Genomic DNA, 22,500 nt, shown 5'->3' with positions numbered 1-22,500 from the left:
CCAGGCATGGAAGTTTGTTCCAAGCATCTACTGCTCTTTCAGTAAAATAATATTTTCTCATGTTGCCTTTGATCTTTCCCCCAACTAACTTCAGATTGTGTCCCCTTGTTCTTGTGTTCACTTTGCCATTAAAAACACTTCCCTCCTGAATCTTATTTAACCCTTTAACATATTTAAATGTTTCGATCATGTCCCCCCCTTTTCCTTCTGTCCTCCAGACTCTACAGATGGAGTCCATGAAGTTCATTCATTCATTCTTTATTTCTTTCTTTATTTGTTTATTTTGTCCAATACACAATGAGGGTTTTAGTGGGTATATATCTACATACACATAGTAAAATACATGATGAAGTCGTATTTTTTACAGTCAAGTTTGGAGCGGTTAATATTAAGTTTAAATCTGTTGCGTGCTCTTGTGTTGCTGTGGTTGAAGTTGAAGTAATCGCCGACAGGCAGGACGTTGCAGCATAGGATCTTGTGGGCAATGCTTAGATCTTGTTTAAGGCGTCTTAGTTCTAGGCTTTCTAGGCCCAGGATCGAAACATTTAAATATGTGAAAGGGTTAAATAACGTTCATTCATTCATTCATTCATTTTGTCCAATGCACAATGAGGGTTTTAGTGAGTATATATCTATATACACATAGTAAAATACACGATGATAGTTATAGAGGAGATACTCATAGTAAAATATATCTATGAAAGAATAGAAAAGAAGACATAGGAATAGAACATATCAATGAAAGAACAGAAGAAGAGATAGAGGAATAGAAGGAAGGTATAGGAGATATTTATTTATTTTATTTATTTATTTTGTCCAATACACAATGAGGGTTTTAGTTGGTATATATACAGTATATATATATATATATATATATGTAGATTGTTCTGAGTTCGGGTTTTGCCCTGTGTAATATTACACAGGGCAAAACCCGAAATCAGAACAATCTACATACATATACCCGTGAAAATCTACGAAAACATATACACACACACACACACACACACACACACACACACACAGTAAAATACATGATGAAGGTTATAGAGGAGATACTCATAGTAAAATATATCTAAGAAAGAAGAGAAGAGAAGATAGAGGAATAGAACATATCAATGGAAGAATAGAAGAAGAGATAGAGGAATAGAAGAAAGCTATAGGAGATATAGGAGAACAATAGGACAGGGGACGGAAGGCACTCTAGTGCACTTGTACTCGACCCTTAGTTAGTTGGGGGAACGATCAAAAGCAACGTGAGAAAATATTATTTGACTGAAAGAGTAGTAGATCCTTGGAACAAACTTCCAGCAGACATGGTTGGTCAATCCAGAGTAACTGAATGTAAACCTGCCTGGGATAAACATAGATCCATCCTAAGATAAAATACAGAAAATAGTGGAAGGGCAGATGAGATGGACCAGGAGGTCTTTTTCTGCCGTCAGTCTTCTATGTTTCTTCTTCACTGGGGGTCTTTGAATGCATCCCCCGCGAAAAACAAGGGATCAGATTTCTGGCGACGTTTCAACGAGGTCCCACTCGCCATCTTCAGGCTGGTGCTTCTATCCTTGTGCTGGGGCGAAGGCCAAGACCTTCATACCTATGTCCGTGAAAATCTACAAAAACACATACACAGAGAGAGAGAAAGAGAGACATATATACATCTATATACACATGTATATGTATGCATGGATATGTATGTGTATGTACATGTATGTGTATGTGTATATATTTATAAGGGCAGACTAGAGTCTTCGGAGAGAGGCGGCATATAAATCTAATAATAAATAAATAAATAGATTAGATAGATAGACAGACAGATAGATAGATAGATAGATAGATAGATAGATAGATAGATAGATAGATAGATAGATAGGAAGATAGATAGCTAGATAGATAGATAGATAGATAGATAGATAGATAGATAGATAGATAGATAGATAGGAAGATAGATAGATAGATAGATAGATAGATAGATAGATAGATAGATAGATAGATAGATAGATAGATAGGAAGATAGGAAGATAGATAGATATGAAGATAGATAGATAGATAGATAGATAGATATGAAGATAGATAGATAGAGATAGAGAGATAGATATTAGATAGATAGATAGAAAGATAGATAGATAGATAGATAGATGGATGGATGGATGGATGGATGGATGGATGGATAGATGATAGATAGATAGATAGATAGATGATAGGTAGATAGATATGTAGATAGATAGATATGAAGATAGATAGATAGATAGATGATAGATAGATAGATGATAGATAGATGATAGACAGATAGATAGATATGAAGATAGATAGATAGATAGATAGATAGATGATAGATAGATAGATAGATAGATAGATGATAGGTAGATAGATAGATATGAAGATAGATAGATAGATAGATAGATAGATAGAGACAGACAGACAGACAGACAGACAGACAGACAGACAGACAGACAGACAGACCAGGAGGTCTTTTTCGGCGGTCAATCTATGTTTCTTAAGTTTGCTATTGTGTTCCCCAAATATGATGACGTCTTTTTTCCATGTCATCCACTCCAGCCTTCACCTTGCCCGCCCCAACTCTACAAGGCGGTCGGAATGTCCACCTCGGGTGGGAGCCGCTGGGAATGGGAGCCGGTGGCCCGCAGCGACCTTCTGGCCCGTGGCTTCCACTCCTGCACCGTGGTCCAAGGAAAACTCCTGACCTTTGGAGGGCTGAAGACCCAGGAGACCCACGATTCCCCCCTAGGAGACGTGGTAGCCTTTGACCCGGCCACCCAGACGGCCCGCACGCTCGCTCCGGAACAGGGCTACCGCCGCAGCCACCACGAGGCGGTGGCCCTGGGCGACCGGTTGCTCTGCGTGGTCGGCGGGTGGGACGGGTCCCGCCGGGTCTCGGACGTCTGCAGCTTCGACGCGGAGCGAAAGCAGTGGGACGGCTGGGCAGCCAGGACGTCCGAGACCCCCGTGGGGCTGAGCAGCCACACCTGCACCAAACTGACCGAGCACGAACTGGTGGTGGTGGGCCGGGAGGGCGGCCTGCGCACCCAGCGGCGGTATGCCAGCATTTTCACGTTGCACCTGCAGCCCAGCAGCAAGACCTACTGGTAGGTTCCACTCCGTCCCTGGCGTGGAGCTTGGTTCATCTATGACGGTGGTGGTGGTGGTGGTGGGTCAACTCAAACTCCTTTGAGGGCCACGCCAGGGCTGTGCTTGGTCTTGGGGGTGGGGGTGGGTGGGAGATGGATGAGGCCAACTCAACGTGAGTCATGTCAGGGGCAGACCATCCCTCACTCTCATTATAATCTCCCTTCTCTTTCCTTCCTTCCTTCCTTCCCCCTTCCTTCCTCCTTCCTTCCTTTCTCCTTCCTTCCTTCCTTCTTTCCTTACTTCCATCCTTCTTTCCTCCTTCCTTCCTTCCATCCTTCCTTCCTCCGTCATTCCTTCCTTCTTTCCTTCCTCCTTCCTTCCTTCCTTCCTCCTTCCTTCCTTCCTCCTTCCGTCCTTCCATACTTCTTTCCTTCCTTCCCTTTCTTTCTCCTCCTTCCTTCTCTTTCTCATTCTCTCACTCTCCTTCCCCTTCCTTCCTTCCTTCTCTCTCACTCCTCCTTCCTTCCTTCACTTTCTCTTTCTTTTCCACTCTTTCTCTCACTCACCTTCATTTATTCATTCTTTCTTTCTCTCTCTCACTCTTCTCCTTCCTTCCTTCCTTTCCTTTCTCTTTCACTCTTTCTGTCACTTGCCTTCTCCTTCCTTCCTTTATTCTTTCTATCTCTCCCTCCCTCCCTTCCTTCCTTCCCTACCTTTCTTTTCTCTCTCTCTCTCTCTCTCTCCTTCCTTCCTTCTTTCTCTAACTCTACTCCTTCCTTCCCTTTCTCTTTCACGCTTTCTCTCACTCCCCTTCTCTTTCCTTCATTTATTCATTCTTTCTCTCTCTTACTCTCTCTCTCCTTTCCCTTCCTTCCCTTTCTCTTTCTTTTCTCACTTTCCTTCCTTCCTTTCTTTCTCTTTCACTCTTTCTGTCACTTGCCTTCTCCTTCTTTCTTTCTTTCTCTCCTTCCCCTTCCTTCCTTCCTTACCTTTCGCTTTCTCTCTCCTTCCAGTTAAAAGATATGTGTGGACTTCAACTCCCAGAATTCCCAGCGATTGCAGCACAGTGGTCCCTCTACTTACGAACTTAATTCATTCAGTGACCAGGTAGAAAAGTAGAAAGGTTTAGATAAGAAAAGAAAGTAGAGAAGATAAAAAAGGGATTAAGAGGAACAGTAAAAAAAGAAAAAGAATAAGAAAGGTAGTAGAAAGAAAGGGGATTATAGGGTAGTAATAAAAGGCCCTGAGCCCCTTGCCAAGCCTTTTTCCCATAGGAATCAATGTAAAAGCAAATAAGGCGTGCGACTGGGGAAACCACAGGGAGGGTGGAGGCCCTGTTTCCTCCCAGGAGATTCCTAGAGAGGCCCCACGGAGGCTTCTCCCCGCCTTTTCGGGCCCTGTTTCCTCCGAGGAGATACCTAGAGAGGCCCCGCAGAGGCTTCTCCCCGCCTTTTCCAGCCCTCTTTCCTCCCAGGAGATACCTAGAGAGGCCACAGGGAGGCTTCTCCCCACCTTTTCCAGCCCTCTTTCCTCCCAGGAGATTGCTAGAGAGGCCCCACGGAGGCTTCTCCCCGCCTTTTCCAGCCCTCTTTCCTCCCAGGAGATTCCTAGAGAGGCCCCATGGAGGCTTCTCCCTGCCTTTTATGGTTACAGTTTCAGAGGCTCGAGGTTGTAAGTGGAAAATGGTTCTTGAGAAAAGGCAAAAAAAAATCTTGAACACCCGGTTCTTATCTAGAAAAGTTGATAAGTAGAGGCGTTCTTAGGTAGAGGTACCACTGCAGTGTGATAGAGTATCATGGTTAACAAATCCCGACATCATTTTCCACTTAAGAACCCGAGCCTCCGAAACTGTAACTGGAGAGGGCAGGGAGAAGCCTCCGTGGGGCCTCTCTAGGAATCTCCTGGGAGGAAACAGCCAGAAAAGGCGGGGAGAAGCCTCCGTGGGGCCTCTCTAGGAATCTCCTGGGAGGAAACAGCCAGAAAAGGCAGGGAGAAGCCTCCGTGGGGCCTCTCTAGGAATCCCCTGGGAGGAAACAGGGCTGGAAAAGGCAGGGAGAAGCCTCCGTGGGGCCTCTCTAGGAATCTCCTGGGAGGAAACAGCCAGAAAAGGCAGGGAGAAGCCTCCGTGGGGCCTCTCTAGGAATCTCCTGGGAGGAAACAGCCAGAAAAGGCAGGGAGAAGCCTCCGTGAGGCCTCTCTAAGGAATCTCCTGGGAGGAAACAGCCAGAAAAGGCAGGGAGAAGCCTCCGTGGGGCCTCTCTAGGAATCTCCTGGGAGGAAACAGCCAGAAAAGGCAGGAAGAAGCCTCCGTGGGGCCTCTCTAGGAATCTCCTGGGAGGAAACAGCCAGAAAAGGCAGGGAGAAGCCTCCGTGGGGCCTCTCTAGGAATCTCCTGGGAGGAAACAGCCAGAAAAGGCAGGGAGAAGCCTCCGTGGGGCCTCTCTAGGAATCTCCTGGGAGGAAACAGCCAGAAAAGGCAGGGAGAAGCCTCCGTGGGGCCTCTCTAGGAATCTCCTGGGAGGAAACAGCCAGAAAAGGCAGGGAGAAGCCTCCGTGGGGCCTCTCTAGGAATCTCCTGGGAGGAAACAGCCAGAAAAGGCAGGGAGAAGCCTCCGTGGGGCCTCTCTAGGAATCTCCTGGGAGGAAACAGGGCCTCCACCCTCCCCGTGGTTTCCCCAGTCGCACGCCTTATTTGCTTTTACACTGATTCCTATGGGAAAAATGGCTTCTTCTTACAAACTTTTCTGTTTGAGAACCTGGTCACGGAACGTATTAAGTTCGTAAGTGGAGGGACCACTGTATTCTTAGCAGAACCCAAAATGATGTTTTCAAAGCAGGCAGAAGAACCTGATCCATTGAAAGTCAAAATCTTTCTCTTCTCTTTCTCTTCCTCCTCCTCTCCTTCTCCATTTCCTCTTCTCTTCCTCCTTTTCTTCTCCTCCCTCTCTTCCTCCTCTGTTCTTTCTCTTCTTTCTCCTCCTTTTTCCTTCTCTTCCTTTCTTTCGTCCTCGTTGTTTCTCTTTCTCCTTCTCCTCCTCCCTCCTCCAAGGTACAAAGAAGAGGACTCGCGGACAGCCTCCCGAGCCGGCCACTCTGCCATGCTGCTACAGGATTATGGCCCACTTGGAAAGACCAGCGGTTACAAACTCTGGGTCTTTGGAGGACGCGATTCTGCGGACTGCGAGGTGGCCGGACATTGGAGCAAAGGGAAGCTCCACGTGAGTTATCTGTGGATAAAAAACTGGTCGTTTCAAAGAAAACTCAGAATAACAGAATTGGAAGGAAACTTCTCCCCGCCTTTTCCGGCCCTGTTTCCTCCCAGGAGTTTCCTAGAGAGGCCCCACGGAGGTTTCTCCCTGCCTTTTCCAGCCTTGTTTTCTCCCCGGAGATTCCTAGAGAGGCCCCATGGAGGTTCCTCCCTGCCTTTTCTGGCTCTGTTTCCTCCCCGGAGATTCCTAGAGAGGCCCCACGGAGGCTTCTCCCTTCCTTTTCAAGCCCTGTTTCCTGTCCGGAGATGATTCCTAGAGAGGCCCCACGGAGGCTTCTCCCTGCCTTTTCTGGCTCTGTTTCCTCCCCGGAGATTCCTAGAGATGCCCCATGGAGGCTTCTCCCTGCCTTTTCCGGCCCTGTTTCCTCCCCGGATATTTCTAGAGGCCCCACGGAGGCTTCTCCCTGCCTTTTCCAGCACTGTTTCCTCTCTGGAGATTCCTAGAGAGGCCCCACGGAGGCTTCTCCCTGCCTTTTCTGGCTGTTTCCTCCCAGGAGATTCTTAGAGAGGCCTCACGGAGGCTTCTCCCCACCTTTTCCAGCCCTGTTTCCCCTCCAGAGATTCCTAGAGAGGCCCCACGGAGGCTTCTCCCTGCCTTTTCTGGCTCTGTTTCCTCCCCGGAGATTCCTAGAGAGGCCCCACGGAAGCTTCTCTCTGCCTTTTCCGGCCCTGTTTCCTCCCCGGATATTTCTAGAGAGGCCCCACGGAGGCTTCTCCCTGCCTTTTCCAGCACTGTTTCTGCTCTGGAGATTCCTAGAGAGGCCCCACGGAGGCTTCTCCCTGCTTTTTCTGGCTGTTTCCTCCCAGGAGATTCTTAGAGAGGCCCCACGGAGGCTTCTCCCCACCCTGTTTCCCCTCCAGAGATTCCTAGAGAGGCCCCACGGAGGCTTCTCCCTGTCTTTTCTGGCTTTATTTCCTCCCAGAAGATTCTTTGAGAGGCCCCACGGAGGCTTCTCCCCATCTTTTCCAGCCCTGTTTCCTCTTCAGAGATTCCTAGAGAGGCCCCACGAAGGCTTCTCCCTGCCTTTTCTGGCCCTGTTTCCTCCCAGGAGATTCCTAGAGAGGCCCCATGGAGGCTCCTCCCCGCCTTTTCCGGCCCTGTTTCCTCCCAGGAGATTCCTAGAGAGGCCCCACGGAGGCTCCTCCCCGCCTTTTCCGGTTACAGTTTTGGAGGCTCGGGTTTGTGAGTGGAAAAAATGGTTCTTGAGAAGAGGCAAAAAAAAAAATCTTGAACACCCGGTTCTGATCTAGAAAAGTTCGTAAGTAGAGGCCTTCTTAGGTAGAGGTACCACTGTACATAATAATAATAATGTTATATTAGTTTGAAGGCATCAATCAAAAGGCGCGGCATCCTAACGGTCAGTCAACTGTCTCATGCCTTTTTTCCCCCCCACAGGTAGAGTCTGCCCAGGCCCCGGAGCTGACCGAAAAGCTCAATGGCTTGGTAGCCACTGAAAAAGGGTCCCGCCAAGCCCCCAAAGGCCTAAGGCACCATTCCTGCACGGTGGTTGGGCCCTTTGCGGTCATCTTTGGGGGAGAAACCCTGGCGAGGAGCCGAGACGCCATCTGCAACGACCTTTACGTCTACGACGCCCGTAAGAGTTCTTTAAAAGTATCTTTCCGTCTGACCTCAAATAGTGCGGCAGTGGACACAGATTGATGCCGGGGGGGGGGGGGCGCGTGACCCCAGGGAACATGGGGTTTTTTTGTCGCAGGGAGTAGGGTTTTTTTTTTTGCACCAAACAATACCACACAGTACCGGAGATACGAAGGGCAGATCACAAACCCTTAAGAGACACCATGGAAAAATGTTGAACAGGGTTGAAAAGAAAGGAGGAGAGTGACGGAGATCACGAGACAAACGTAAGTCTCCAGACGAGGAAATACGATGAAGACACGTAGGTAGCTCTTGGCTTCGTCGGGAGACGAGGAATGTCCAGTCAACGAAGCAGTGGAAGTGATGTGCCGGTGCCTGGAGGCTGTTGGGGTCTGGACGGGTGTCAACAGACTCAAACTCAACCCGGATAGGACGGAGTGGCTGTGGGTCCTGCCTCCCAAGAAGGACAATTCCATCTGTCCGTCCATCACCCTGGGGGGAGAATCATTGACCCCCTCAGAGAGGGTCCGCAACTTGTGCGTCCTCCTCGGTCCACAGCTCACATTAGAGAACCGTCTTTCAGCTGTGGCCAGGGGGGCGTTCGCCCAGGTTCGCCTGGTGCACCAGTTGCGGCCCTATTTGGAGCGGGGGTCACTGCTCACGGTCACTCATGCCCTCATCACCTCGAGGCTCGGCTACTGCAACGCTCTCTACATGGGGCGACCTTTGAAGAGTGTTCGGGAACTTCAGGTCGTGCAGAATGCATCTGCGAGAGCAATCATGGGCTTCCCCAAATATGCCCATGTTACACCAACACTCCGCAGTCGGCATTGGTTGCCGGTCAGTTTCCGGTCACAATTCACAGTGTTGGTTATGACCTATAAAGCCCTTCATGGCATCGGACCAGAATACTGTATCTCCGGGACCGCCTTCTGCGGCACGAATCCCAGCGACCGATTAGGTCCCACAGAGTTGGCCTTCTCCAGGTCCCGTCAACTAAACAATGTCGGTTGGCGGGCCCCAGGGGAAGAGCCTTCTCTGTGGCGGCCCCAACTCTCTGGAACCAGCTCTCCCCAGAGATTAGAACTGCCCCTACCCTCCTTGCCTTTCGTAAACTCCTCAAAACCCACCTTTGCTGTCAGGCATGGGGGAACTGAGATATCTCCCCCAGGCCTATATAATTTATGCATGGTATGTTTGTAGGTATCTCTGCTTAAAAATGGAGTTTTCTTAACTACTTTAAATTTTAAATTATAAAATCTTAGATTTGTTATGAATTGTTTTATTATGTTGTGAGCCGCCCCGAGTCTATGGAAAGGGGCGGCATACAAATCTAATAGATAGATAGATAGATAGATAGATAGATAGATAGATAGATAGATAGATAGATAGATAGATAGATAGATAGATAGATAGATTAGATAGATAGATATAGATAAGATAGATATGAAGATAGATAGATAGATTAGATAGATAGATTAGATAGATAGATATAGATAAGATAGATATGAAGATAGATAGAAGATAGATAGATAGATTAGATAGATAGATAGATAGATAGATAGATAGATATAGATAAGATAGATACGAAGATAGATAGAAGATAGATAGATAGATAGATAGATTAGATAGATAGATAGATTAGATAGATAGATATAGATAAGATAGATATGAAGATAGATAGAAGATAGATAGATAGATTAGATAGATAGATAGATAGATAGATATAGATAAGATAGATACGAAGATAGATAGAAGATAGATAGATAGATAGATAGATAGATTAGATAGATAGATAGATAGATAGATAGATAGATATAGATAAGATAGATATGAAGATAGATAGATAGATTAGATAGATAGATTAGATAGATAGATTAGATAGATAGATAGATTAGATAGATAGATATAGATAAGATAGATATGAAGATAGATAGAAGATAGATAGATAGATTAGATAGATAGATAGATAGATAGATAGATATAGATAAGATAGATATGAAGATAGATAGATAGATTAGATAGATAGATTAGATAGATAGATTAGATAGATAGATAGATTAGATAGATAGATATAGATAAGATAGATATGAAGATAGATAGGAGATAGATAGATAGATTAGATAGATAGATAGATAGATAGATAGATAGATAGATATAGATAAGATAGATATGAAGATAGATAGATAGATTAGATAGATAGATTAGATAGATAGATTAGATAGATAGATAGATTAGATAGATAGATATAGATAAGATAGATATGAAGATAGATAGGAGATAGATAGATAGATTAGATAGATAGATAGATAGATAGATAGATAGATATAGATAAGATAGATACGAAGATAGATAGAAGATAGATAGATAGATAGATAGATTAGATAGATAGATAGATTAGATAGATAGATAGATAGATATAGATAAGATAGATATGAAGATAGATAGATAGATTAGATAGATAGATTAGATAGATAGATTAGATAGATAGATAGATTAGATAGATAAGATAGATAGATAGATAGATAGATATAGATAAGATAGATATGAAGATAGATAGAAGATAGATAGATGGATGGATGGATAGATAAAGAAAGAAAGAAAGAAAGAAAGAAAGAAAGAAAGACCGGTATGTTTGCCGTGTCTAAAAATGTTGGCAGTGGACAGCATGAAGCCAAATAAATTATGGCGTCACCTAAACACATGACACCCCAGTCGTGGTGAGAAACCGCTTGAGGTTTTTTAGCCGAAAATATTGCAAACCATCGTTCCGGAGGAGAGAACAGAAAATAATTAATAAGCGCTGCTCTAACCTAGCGAGGATTTAAATGCTGGTTGGGGAATCCTGGGAGTTGTAGTCCACAAGTCTTAAAGCGAAACCCTCCACTCTAACGTGTGCGATCGACAGAACACAAGTAGGTTTTTCTCCACCCCACTTAACATTATTATTATTATTATTTTATTATTATTTATTAGATTTGCATGCCGCCCCTCTCCGTAGACTCGGGGCGGCTCACAACAATAACGTGTACACCCGGACTGATGGGGAGAGTCACCCCAACAAGCGGAAGGTCACCCCAACAACTAGCCACAGCTCACAACTATACCTAACGGACGTCTTCAATGAGAAACACAGTGCAGCAGGCTTTCTTGTAAAAATGTATTTTACTTTTCTTGTTAGCGAAAGGTTTCTCCAAATAAACTATCACAATACAGCCATACCTCGTCTTACGGACTCAATTGGTTCCGGGACGAGGTTCGCAAGGTGAAAAGTTTGTAAGACGAAACAATGTTTCCCCTAGGAACCAATGGAAAAGCGATGGATGCGCGCAAGGCCCAAAACTCACCCCTTGTGCCAGCCGAAGCCCCCGTTTTTGCGCTGCTGGGATTCCCCTGAGGCTCCCCTCCATGGGAAACCCCACCTCCGGACTTCCGTTGCCAGCCGAAGCCCCCGTTTTTGCGCTGCTGGGATTCCCCCGAGGCTCCTCTCCATGGGAAACCCCACCTCCGGACTTCCGTGTTTTTGCGATGCTGCAGGGGAATCCCAGCAGCGCAAAAACGGGCACTTCGATGGCAACGGAAGTCCGGAGGTGGGGTTTCCCAGCGAGGGGAGCCTCAGTGAAATCGCAGCATCACAAAAACACAGAGGTCCAGATCGGCAACCAATGCGGACTGCGGAGTATTGGTGTGACATGGGCGTATTTAGGGAAGCCCATGATTGCTCTCGCAGCTGCATTCTGCACGATCTGAAGTTTCCGAACACTCTTCAAAGGTCGCCCCATGTAGAGAGCATTGCAGTAGTCGAGCCTCGAGGTGATGAGGGCATGAGTGACCGTGAGCAATGACCCCCGGTCCAGGTAGGGACGCAACTGGTGCACCAGGCGAACCTGGGCAAACGTCCCCCTCGCCAGAGCTGAAAGATGGTTCTCTAAGGTGAGCTGTGGATCGAGGAGGACGCCCAAGTTGCGGACCCTCTCTGAGGGGGTCAATAATCCCCCCCCCCAGGGTGATGGACGGAAGGATGGAATTGTCCTTGGGAGGCGGAACCCATAGCCACTCCGTCTTATCTGGGTTTAGTTTGAGTCTGTTGACACCCATCCAGACCCCAACAGCCTCCAGGCACCGGCACATCACTTCCACAAGCAAACCAAGCTGCTCAAGTTGGTTTCCTCTTCCAAAACGTTAATGATAAGCACCCACGGCCAGAATTCCAACCCTCCCTTTTTTATCAGGGTTTCAGCAGCGTAATAAAACTCTGAACAGCTGCACTCCTTTATCTTTTTCTACGCCTGCTCAGCTGTTCCTGCCTTCTCAAGACCCGGCGCACACCCGGGGATTCAAGTTAGGGTTATTCATGACGTCTTTCCCTTCCGAGTCCGAAGACCCTCTAGCTGGGGGAGTAGCTGGTGGGCTTGAATCAGGGTCTATTAAATCTACTGTCGCTTCCTCCTCCTCTGAGTCTGACATTTCGGGAGACTGACCAGGAACACTCACAACAGAAGTGACCCTTTTTTCCCCCTGGCCTGTTGTAAATTCGAACAACCGCTAGGCGCACGGCCGTAACGTCAAGGCCTTAGGAGTGTCTGTTTCGCTTTTTTGCAGGGGCGTCGCCGGCCAACTGGTTCCGCTTCCCTTCCTCGACCCACGCGCAGAAGAGGTGCGGCCACCGGACGTGCCTCTGGAACGACAAGCTGTACCTGGTGGGCGGGTTCGGGGCCGATGGGAAGACCCCTTGCCCGGAGGTCTGCACCTTGAGGATCTCGCCATGAAAGCCGGGACCTCCAAAGGCTTCTTCCACCATCCTTCCTGAAGAACGTCTCTCCGTTAGTTGTGAAGTGTTCTCTTGGACGCAAACCGAAATTGCCAACAAAAAAAATCACCTCCTTAAACTGCAGCTGCGTTTCCCCGTCCCCCAAAATAAAGTTTTGTCCAGTTTACTAATAGTTGATTTACCGCATTGTCGTAAACGTTTCCCAAAGTCTGGTTTTGATCCTGTCTTTTAAAGCATGGCGACATTAAAGCCTGGAGAGCTTCAACTCCCAGAATTCCCCCAGCCAGCTTTGGGAATTCTGGGAGTTGAGGTCCTCCAGGCTTTTTCGTTGGAGATCCCCCTGCTCTAGTGAGTTATGCCCTATTTCAAGACATTTTTTTGTGTACGTTCCTTAGAAACGTAGAAGACTGACGGCAGCAAAAGACCTCATGGTCCATCTCGTCTGCCCTGATACTATTTCCTGTATTTTTATCTTAGGATGGATCTATGTTTATCCCAGGCATGGAAGTTTGTTCCAAGCATCTACGACTCTTTCAGTGAGATAATATTTTCTCATGTTAGAAACATAGAAGACTGACGGCAGAAAAAGACCTCATCGTCCATCTCGTCTGCCCTTCCACTATGTCCTGTATTTTATCTTAGGATGGATATATGTTTATCCCAGGCATGGAAGTTTGTTCCAAGCATCTACTACTCTTTCAGTGAGATAATATTTTCTCATGTTAGAAACATAGAAGACTGACGGCAGGAAAAGACCTCATGGTCCATCTCGTCTGCCCTTATACTATTTCCTGTATTTTATCTTAGGATGGATATATGTTTATCCCAGGCAGGTTTAAATTCAGTTACTGTGGTTTCACCAACCACGTCTGCTGGAAGTTTGTTCCAAGGATCTACTACTCTTTCAGTAAAATAATATTTTCTCATGTTGCTTTTGATCTTTCCCCCCAACTAACTTCAGATTGTGCCCCCTTGTTCTTGTGTTCACTTTCCTATTAAAAACACTTCCCTCCTGGACCTTATTTAACCCTTTGACCTATTTAAATGTTTCGATCATATCCCCCCTTTTCCTTCTGTCCTCCAGACTCTACAGATGGAGTCCATGAAGTCTTTCCTGGTCAGTTTTATGCTCAAGACCTTCCACCATTCTTGTAGCCCGTCTTTGGACCCCTTCAATTTTGTCCATATCTTTTTGTAGGTGAGGTCTCCAGAACTGGACACAGTATTATTCCAAATGGGGTCTCACCAGCGCTCTATATAAGGGGATCACAATCTCCCTCTTCCTGCTTGTGATACCTCTAGCTATGCAGCCAAGCATCCTACTCGCTTTCCCTACTGCCCGACCACACTGCTCACCCATTTTGAGACTGTCAGAAATCACGACCCCTCAATCCTTCTCTCCTGAAGTTTTTGCTAACACAGAACTGACAATCCAAGACTCAGATGGAGGATTCCTTCTCCCCAAGTGCATCATTTGACATTTGGAAACATTCAACTGCAGTTTCCATTGCTTTGACCACTTGTCTAGTAAAGCTAAATCCTTTGCCATATTACAGACTGTCAGAAATCACGACCCCTAAATCCTTCTGAAGTTTTTGCTGACACAGAACTGCCAATACAATACTCAGATGGAGGATTCCTTTTCCCCAAGTGCATTATTTGACATTTGGAAACATTCAACTGCAGTTTCCATTGCTTTGACCATTTATCTAGTAAAGCTAAATCCTTTGCCCTATTACAGACGCCTCCAGGAATATCAGCCCTATTGCACACTTTAGAGTCATGGGCAAATGAATAAATAAAGATGACCCTACACTTGCATGCTTGCCCAAATTTCACAACAAACCAGCATTTATTTTAACAAAACGCAGAGGAAGATGACCCTATAACATCCATAGTGATAACGGTGTGGGGGGTGTGGGTTTCTCTTTGAGATCCAAAACTGCAACTGTGGGCTGAGGGAGGGTGGGGGGTCAAGTCCTTCCATAGAAGTCCACTTTTTTTAAGAGACCAGGACCCCGGCTGAACTGGACTTGGCAGCCGCCCCCTCGGGGCTCTCTTTGGCCGGCGGCTTCTGCTCTTCCTCACCCATCAGTCGGATGTTGTGCTTCTCGCGGAACTCGTTGAGCTCTCGGCCTTTGGTCTGCAGCTGTTGGCTCAGGGTCTCGATGATCTTGTTGATCTGCAGGGCGAAGGGGCAAAAAGGGGAGGGGGGACAACGAGAGTCACGACAATGGGGCGGCTGGACGTTCCAGGCCCCGGCCTTAGCCACCGAATCTGGCTGGATGACCTGGGGGCTGGGTCCACCTCACAGGGCTGTCGTTATTGTAGGGAAAATAGGAGGGAGGGTTATTAGGTAGGTTTGCTACCTAGGAAGGAAGGAAGGAGGGAGGGAGTGAGGAAAAGAAAAAGTGAGGAAGGGAGAAATGAGGGAGGGAGGGAAGAAGGAGGGAGGGAGGAAGTGAGGAAGGAAGGGAAAGAAAGGGAGGGAGAATGAAGGAGGAAGTGAGGAAAGGAAGGGAAGCCATTTCCTCCCAGGAGATTCCTAGAAAGGCCCCACAGAGGCTTCTACCCACCTTTTCCAGCCCTGTTTCCTCCCAGGGGATTCCTAGAGAGGCCCAATGGAGGCTTCTCCCCGCCTCTTCCGGCCCTGTTTCCTCCCAGGAGATCCCTAGAGAGGCCCCACGGAGGCTTCTCCCCGCCTTTTCCGGCCCTGTTTCCTCCCAGGAGATTCCTAGAGAGGCCCCACGGAGGCTTCTCCCCGCCTTTTCCGGCCCTGTTTCCTCCCAGGAGATTCCTAGAGAGGACCCACGGAGGCTTCTCCCTGCCTTCTCCGGCCCTGTTTCCTCCCAGGAGATTCCTAGAGAGGCCCCACGGAGGCTTCTCCCTGCCTTTTACGGCCCTGTTTCCTCCCAGGAGATTCCTAGAGAGGCCCCACGGAGGCTCCCCCCCGTCTTTTCCGGCCCTGTTTCCTCCTAGGAGATTCCTAGAGAGGCCCCACGGAGGCTTCTCCCTGTCTTCTCCGGCCCTGTTTCCTCCCAGGAGATTCCTAGAGAGGCCCCACGGAGGTTTCTCCCTGCCTTCTCCGGCCCTGTTTCCTCCCAGGAGATTCCTAGAGAGGCCCCACGGAGGCTTCTCCCTGCCTTCTCCGGCCCTGTTTCCTCCCAGGAGATTCCTAGAGAGGCCCCACGGAGGTTTCTCCCCGCCTTTTCCGGCTGTTTCCTCCCAGGAGATTCCTAGAGAGGCCCCACGGAGGCTTCTCCCCGCCTTTTCCGGCCCTGTTTCCTCCCAGGAGATTCCTAGAGAGGCCCCCACGGAGGCTTCTCCCTGCCTTCTCCGGCCCTGTTTCATCCCAGGAGATTCCTAGAGAGGCCCCACGGAGGCTTCTCCCCGCCTTTTCCGGCTGTTTCCTCCCAGGAGATTCCTAGAGAGGCCCCACGGAGGCTTCTCCCCGCCTTTTCCGGCCCTGTTTCCTCCCAGGAGATTCCTAGAGAGGCCCCCACGGAGGCTTCTCCCTGCCTTTTCCGGCCCTGTTTCCTTCCAGGAGATTCCTAGAGAGGCCCCCACGGAGGCTTCTCCCTGCCTTCTCCGGCCCTGTTTCCTCCCAGGAGATTCCTAGAGAGGCCCCACGGAGGTTTCTCCCCGCCTTTTCCGGCTGTTTCCTCCCAGGAGATTCCTAGAGAGGCCCCACGGAGGCTTCTCCCCGCCTTTTCCGGCCCTGTTTCCTCCCAGGAGATTCCTAGAGAGGCCCCCACGGAGGCTTCTCCCTGCCTTCTCCGGCCCTGTTTCCTCCCAGGAGATTCCTAGAGAGGCCCCACGGAGGTTTCTCCCTGCCTTCTCCGGCCCTGTTTCCTCCCAGGAGATTCCTAGAGAGGCCCCACGGAGGCTTCTCCCTGCCTTCTCCGGCCCTGTTTCCTCCCAGGAGATTCCTAGAGAGGCCCCACGGAGGTTTCTCCCCGCCTTTTCCGGCTGTTTCCTCCCAGGAGATTCCTAGAGAGGCCCCACGGAGGCTTCTCCCCGCCTTTTCCGGCCCTGTTTCCTCCCAGGAGATTCCTAGAGAGGCCCCCACGGAGGCTTCTCCCTGCCTTCTCCGGCCCTGTTTCCTCCCAGGAGATTCCTAGAGAGGCCCCACGGAGGCTTCTCCCCGCCTTTTCCGGCTGTTTCCTCCCAGGAGATTCCTAGAGAGGCCCCACGGAGGCTTCTCCCCGCCTTTTCCGGCCCTGTTTCCTCCCAGGAGATTCCTAGAGAGGCCCCCACGGAGGCTTCTCCCTGCCTTTTCCGGCCCTGTTTCCTTCCAGGAGATTCCTAGAGAGGCCCCCACGGAGGCTTCTCCCTGCCTTTTCCGGCCCTGTTTCCTCCCAGGAGATTCCTAGAGAGGCCCCACAGAGGCTTCTCCCCACCTTTTCCGCCTGTTTCCTCCCAGGAGATTCCTAGAGAGGCCCCACGGAGGCTTCTCCCCGCCTTTTCCGGCCCTGTTTCCTCCCAGGAGATTCCTAGAGAGGCCCCCACGGAGGCTTCTCCCTGCCTTTTCCGGCCCTGTTTCCTCCCAGGAGATTCCTAGAGAGGCCCCACAGAGGCTTCTCCCCACCTTTTCCGCCTGTTTCCTCCCAGGAGATTCCTAGAGAGGCCCCCACGGAGGCTTCTCCCTGCCTTTTCCGGCCCTGTTTCCTCCCAGGAGATTCCTAGAGAGGCCCCACAGAGGCTTCTCCCCACCTTTTCCACCTGTTTCCTCCCAGGAGATTCCTAGAGAGGCCCCACGGAGGCTTCTCCCTGCCTTTTCCGGCCCTGTTTACTCCCAGGAGATTCCTAGAGAGGCCCCACGGAGGCTTCTCCCCGCCTTTTCCGGTTACAGTTTCGGAGTCTCGGGTTTGTAAGTGGAAAATGGTTCATGAGAAGAGGCAAAAAAATCTTGAACACCTGGTTCTTATCTAGCAAAGTTTGTAAGGCGAGGCGTTCGTCGGTAGAGGTACCCCTGTATTGATTTATGCATGGGGTTGTTGTTTTTTTCTCTGCCGTCTGCTGTCCGTCTTCCGGTCAGACGACTCCGGCTTACCTGATCCTTGTTGTTCTCCAGGGCGGGGAGGACTTCCTTGACGGTGCGCTCCACCAGCACCCCTCCCACCATGCGGAAGCACTTCCTGGACGGGTCCACCTCTCTGAGGGTCTCAATCACCAACCTGCGGAAGGAGACGGGAATCGCAAGCTCAGCTCGGCATCTCCGGGCAAGGCTACACACAAGGGAAGGATCTAGGAAGCCTCACTGCTGGCCCATGGTGTCCTATTTGGAACGAGCCTCCTTGGCGCAGTGGTTAGAGTGTAGTACTGGCAGGCTGCTTCTGCTGATTACTGGCCGCCAGCCGTTTGGCAGATCGAATCTCAATAGGCCCAAGGTTGACTCAGCTTTCCATCCTTCCGAGGTGGGTCAAATGAGGACCCAGATTGTTGGGGGCAATAATATGCTTACTCTCTATAAACTGTAAAGCACTGGGAAGGGGCATATACCACATTTTTCGGTGTATAAGACGCGCCCTTTTCCTCCCTAAAAGAGGCTGGTAATTAAATTGCGTCCAAGTTTTCATTCCTCTAACTTGCTCCGAGTTAGTTTCTTTCCAGCCCTAACCAGGTGCTAACAATGTTCCCAGCTTTTACCGGCTTGCAAGCTCTTTCATTGTTAACCCTCTGCAAAGAAGAATGTTTATATGCTTGTCATGTCCGCAGGTCAGGAGATTTCCAAGTAAAAGTCATCGAACAACTATGTTGCCAATGTTGGAAGTGATTCGCTTAACAACCGGGGCAAGAAAGGTCGCAAGTGGGGCAAAGCTCACTTCAGCGTCACGCTCGGCAACAGAAACCTGGGTCTCAAATTATAGCACCAGGTGTACTAGGTGGATCTGAGCTACCCTAATTGACTCTAGCATAGCTAGAGGTATCACAAGCAGGAAGAGGGAGATGGTGATCCCGCTGTATAGAGTGCTGGTGAGACCCCATTTGGAACAATACTGTGTCCAGTTCTGGAGACCCTCACCCACAAAATGAGATATGGATTAAATGGAATGGGTCCAAAGACGGGCTACAAGAATGGTGGAAGGTTTTAAGCATCAAACTGATCAGGAAAGACTTCATGGACTCAAGTCTGGAGGACAGAAGGGAAAGGGGGGACATGATCGGAACATTTAAATATGTCAAAGGGTTAAATAAGGTCCAGGAGGGAAGTGTTTTTAATAGGAAAGTGAATACAAGAACAAGGGGACACAATCTGAAGTTAGTTGGGGGAAAGATCAGAAGCAACGTCAGGAAATATTATTGTAGATGCTTGGTACAAACTCCCAGCAGATGTGGTTGGTCAAGCCACAGAAACTGAATGAAAACCTGCCTGGGATAAACTTAAATTCATCCTAAGATAAAACACAGGAAATAGCATAAGGGCAGACTAGATGGACCATGAGGTGTTTTTCTGCCGTCAGTCTTCTATGTTTCTATGTTTCTAATTGCAACTGAGGCAGCAAAACCTCCGGCTTTTCTCTGCCCAGAGCCCCCGCTGTCCATTCGTGGGGCCACGACCTACTTGTGTTCGTTCAGCTCCATCTCCAGCTCAGCTGCCTTTGAAGCGAGACCTCTTTGCTCCTGGCGGAGGCGGTTGAACCCTGCTACCACCTGGAAGGGAAAATGATGCCCAGGTTGAGGAACAAGAACCGCTTCCATTTGTTCTTTCTAGCCACCCTCGCCCGATCATCTACTAGCGAGGGTAAACAGACATCGCCATCTTTGTTTTCCTTGATCTCGGGATTCGTGACAAGCCTCCCAGGAGATTCCTAGAGGCCCCACGGAGGCTTCTCCCTGCCTTTTCCGGCCCTATTTCCTCCCAGGAGATTCCTAGAGAGGCCCCATGGAGGGTTCTCCCCACCTTTTCCGGTCCTCTTTCCTCCCAGGAGATTCCTAGAGAGGCCCCACGGAGGCTTCTCCCTGCCTTTTCCGGCCCTATTTCCTCCCAGGAGATTCCTAGAGAGGATCCACGGAGGCTTCTCCCTGCCTTTTCCGGCCGTATTTCCTCCCAGGAGATTCCTAGAGAGGACCCACGGAGGCTTCTCCCTGCCTTTTCCGGCCGTATTTCCTCCCAGGAGATTCCTAGAGAGGACCCACGGAGGCTTCTCCCTGCCTTTTCCGGCCGTATTTCCTCCCAGGAGATTCCTAGAGAGGACCCACGGAGGCTTCTCCCCGCCTTTTCCGGCCGTATTTCCTCCCAGGAGATTCCTAGAGAGGCCCCACGGAGGCTTCTTTCTGCCTTTCCCGGCCCTGTTTCCTCCCAGGAGATTCCTTGATGTATATATGTAAAGATAATGCATGTAATAGTAAATAAGCCCCATTAGATTTGTATTATAGGCATGTCCAGGTTTGCCTGGTGCACCAGTTGCGGCCCTACTTGGACAGGGAGTCATTGCTCACAGTCGCTCATGCCCTCATCACCTCGAGGTTCGATTACTGCAATGCTCTCTACATGGGGCGACCTCTGAAAAGTGTTCGGAAACTTCAGATCGTGCAGAATACGGCAGCGAGAGCATTGGCTGCCAATCAGTTTCCGGTCACAATTCAAAGTGTTGGTAATGACCTTTAAAGCCGTACATGGCATTGGGCCAGAATACCTCCGGAACCGCCTTCTACCGCACGAATCCCAGTGGCCGATAAGGTCCCACAGAGTTGGCCTTCTCCGGGTCCCGTCGACCAAACAATGTCGTTTGGCGGGCCCCAGGGGAAGAGCCTTCTCTGTGGCGGCCCCAGCCCTCTTGAATCAACTCCCCCCAGAGATTAGAACGGCCCCCACCCTCCTTGTCTTTCGCAAATTACTCAAGACCCACCTTTGTCGCCAGGCATGGGGGAACTGAGACACCCTGCCACAGGCTTTTTTTATATTTTATTTTGGGTATGTATGTGCTGTATGGTTTTAATTGCTGGCGTTTTATATATGTTTTATTTTTTAATATGAGATTTGTCTCACTGTTATATTGTTTCTATTATTGTTGTGAGCCGCCCCGAGTCTTTGGAGAGGCGCGGCATACAAATCTAATAAATAATAATGATGATGATGATGATGATAATAATAATAATAATAATGTCACAAATTGCCCAACTTTTATTTTCTTTTCTTTTCCTGTGCGAGTTTTATTCTTTGTCTTTTGTGTGTTTGAATAAAGTTTATTTCTAATTTTCTTAAGAAGGAGAAAATAAAAATCTAACACGGAAAGTGTGAACAATGAGCAGAAGGCCCTTCCTTCAGTGCCGTTGGGACTACGCAAATGGTCGTAAATCGAGGACTACCTGTGTTTTCTATGACTGACACACACACAAACGCACATTGCAGGCCCAGAGCAGGATTTGAATTCAGCTCCTAGTTAATTAATGGTGAATAAAAAGTAAAAAATGAGTCATAATACAAGAAATGGAAAAAAAAAGGAGGCGAAGAGCCCCGTGACAGGCCCCGGCGGGGCGCTCTGCACATGCTCCGGGGAGAGAAACGGCGCGGTCGCCCATGGCAACCGCAGCCAACCGCATCCTTCAGCTCGGCTGGGCTCTCTGCACATGCCCCAGAAGCCCGTCGCTCGGCTCGCTTCCCGGACCGCCCCAACGCGATACCTGCTCGGGAGTCAAAGGCTTGGCCGCCCCGCCGCCGCCGGCAGGGCCCGTCGGAGCAGCCGCCGGGCCGGTCTTGGCTTTCCCCTCCTCAGCCATCTTTCGCCCTCTTCCCTCAGGGCTGGGAGAAACACCACTTCCGGGTCGCATCGGCCGGGGTCTACCGGAAACGGCCGTTGGCGCCGTTTCGGCCGCCATCTTTGTCAAGGGAATACCCACCCCCCACCCACCCCGGTTTCCTTTCCCAGGAAATATAACAACGTCCACATTAAAACCCAAATTCCCGCTCCGGAGAGCGAAGGCGACCCCGAAGCTGTGGAAAATAGTGGTTTATTTTAGCCCTGGCAACATCCTGAAGTATCCATGTTTGTTAAGGGCGCGGCTGAGGGCGGCCCGCCGCCGTCACGTGACCGGCCCTCGAGGGGAAAAACGGCGAAAGGATGGACGTTAATTCAAATCGGGAGAGCGGAAGCGGAAATGAGGAGGCGCTGTGGAGCGACCGAGCCGCCATCTTTGTTAAGGGGAAGTCGGTGGACTTCCGAGATGGACTGAGGTGGAACCTGAGGCAGCGGCCGCTGGCGTGGAAGCTGTTCGGGGCGCGCGTGGACCGGGAGCAGGAGTGGAATGTGGGGCGCGGGAGTTGCAGGGCTGGGAGGGAGGGAGGCGGGCTGCAAACGCAAGGCTTTCCAGGGTTGGCCCCTTTAACAAGGGTGGACTTCAATGCCCAGGATTCCCCAGCCAGCAAAGAATTCTGGGGAGTTGGAGTCTTCCTGTTTTGAAGCATGCTGACTGCGGAATTCTGGGAATTGTAGTCCAACCATCTAAAAAGGATGCTGTCTGAGGAATTCTGGAGTTGAAGTCCACCCCTCTTAAAGCATATTGGCTAGGGAATTCTGGGAATTGTAGTCCAACCATCTTCAAAACGATGCTGTCTGAGGAATTCTGGGAGTTGAAGGTCCACCCCTCTTAAAGCATACTGGCTAGGGAATTCTGGGAATTGTAGTCCAACCATCTTAAAAAGGATGCTGGCTGGGGAATTCTGGGAGTTGAAGTCCGCTCATCTTAAGTCATGATTGGCTAAGGCAAGGATAGGCAAAGGTGGCTCTTCTATAACTAATCTTCCTTCCTTCTCCTCCTTCCTTCTTTCTA

The 22,500-nt window shown here is 49.2% G+C and overlaps 3 protein-coding genes across 5 annotated transcripts in view; 2 read left to right on the top strand and 1 right to left on the bottom strand.

Annotated features, from left to right (window-relative positions):
* KLHDC9 (kelch domain containing 9) overlaps positions 1–12,896 on the top strand; it is a 14,131-nt gene extending 1,235 nt beyond the window's left edge. The window contains exons 2-5 of the mRNA XM_070730293.1: positions 2,560–3,107; positions 6,140–6,308; positions 7,755–7,953; positions 12,558–12,896. Of these exons, the coding sequence (XP_070586394.1) occupies positions 2,599–3,107; positions 6,140–6,308; positions 7,755–7,953; positions 12,558–12,724 (1,044 nt within the window). The 5' untranslated portion in view covers positions 2,560–2,598 and the 3' untranslated portion in view covers positions 12,725–12,896. The remainder of the gene's footprint in view (positions 1–2,559; positions 3,108–6,139; positions 6,309–7,754; positions 7,954–12,557) is intronic.
* A 1,651-nt stretch (positions 12,897–14,547) lies between these two features.
* On the bottom strand, positions 14,548–21,554 carry PFDN2 (prefoldin subunit 2). The gene is made up of 4 exons (XM_070730296.1): positions 21,355–21,554; positions 19,292–19,380; positions 17,780–17,903; positions 14,548–14,908 (listed from the first exon to the last, which is right to left on the bottom strand). Exons 1-4 carry the CDS (start codon positions 21,547–21,549, stop codon positions 14,729–14,731), a joined length of 588 nt encoding a protein of 195 aa, XP_070586397.1. The 5' UTR covers positions 21,550–21,554; the 3' UTR covers positions 14,548–14,728.
* A 326-nt stretch (positions 21,555–21,880) lies between these two features.
* NIT1 (nitrilase 1) overlaps positions 21,881–22,500 on the top strand; it is a 15,414-nt gene continuing 14,794 nt past the window's right edge. For all 3 annotated transcript variants that reach the window (XM_070730302.1, XM_070730300.1, XM_070730299.1), the window contains exon 1: positions 21,881–21,977. Coding sequence is in view for 2 of the 3 variants with exons in the window: in XM_070730300.1 (XP_070586401.1) it covers positions 21,976–21,977 (2 nt within the window). In the remaining variant the exon portion in view is untranslated. The remainder of the gene's footprint in view (positions 21,978–22,500) is intronic.

Source organism: Erythrolamprus reginae (assembly GCF_031021105.1).
Source record: "Erythrolamprus reginae isolate rEryReg1 chromosome 13 unlocalized genomic scaffold, rEryReg1.hap1 SUPER_13_unloc_9, whole genome shotgun sequence".
Classification (NCBI taxonomy): Eukaryota; Metazoa; Chordata; class Lepidosauria; order Squamata; family Dipsadidae; genus Erythrolamprus; species Erythrolamprus reginae.
This window is presented reverse-complemented; position numbering and strand designations above follow the sequence as displayed.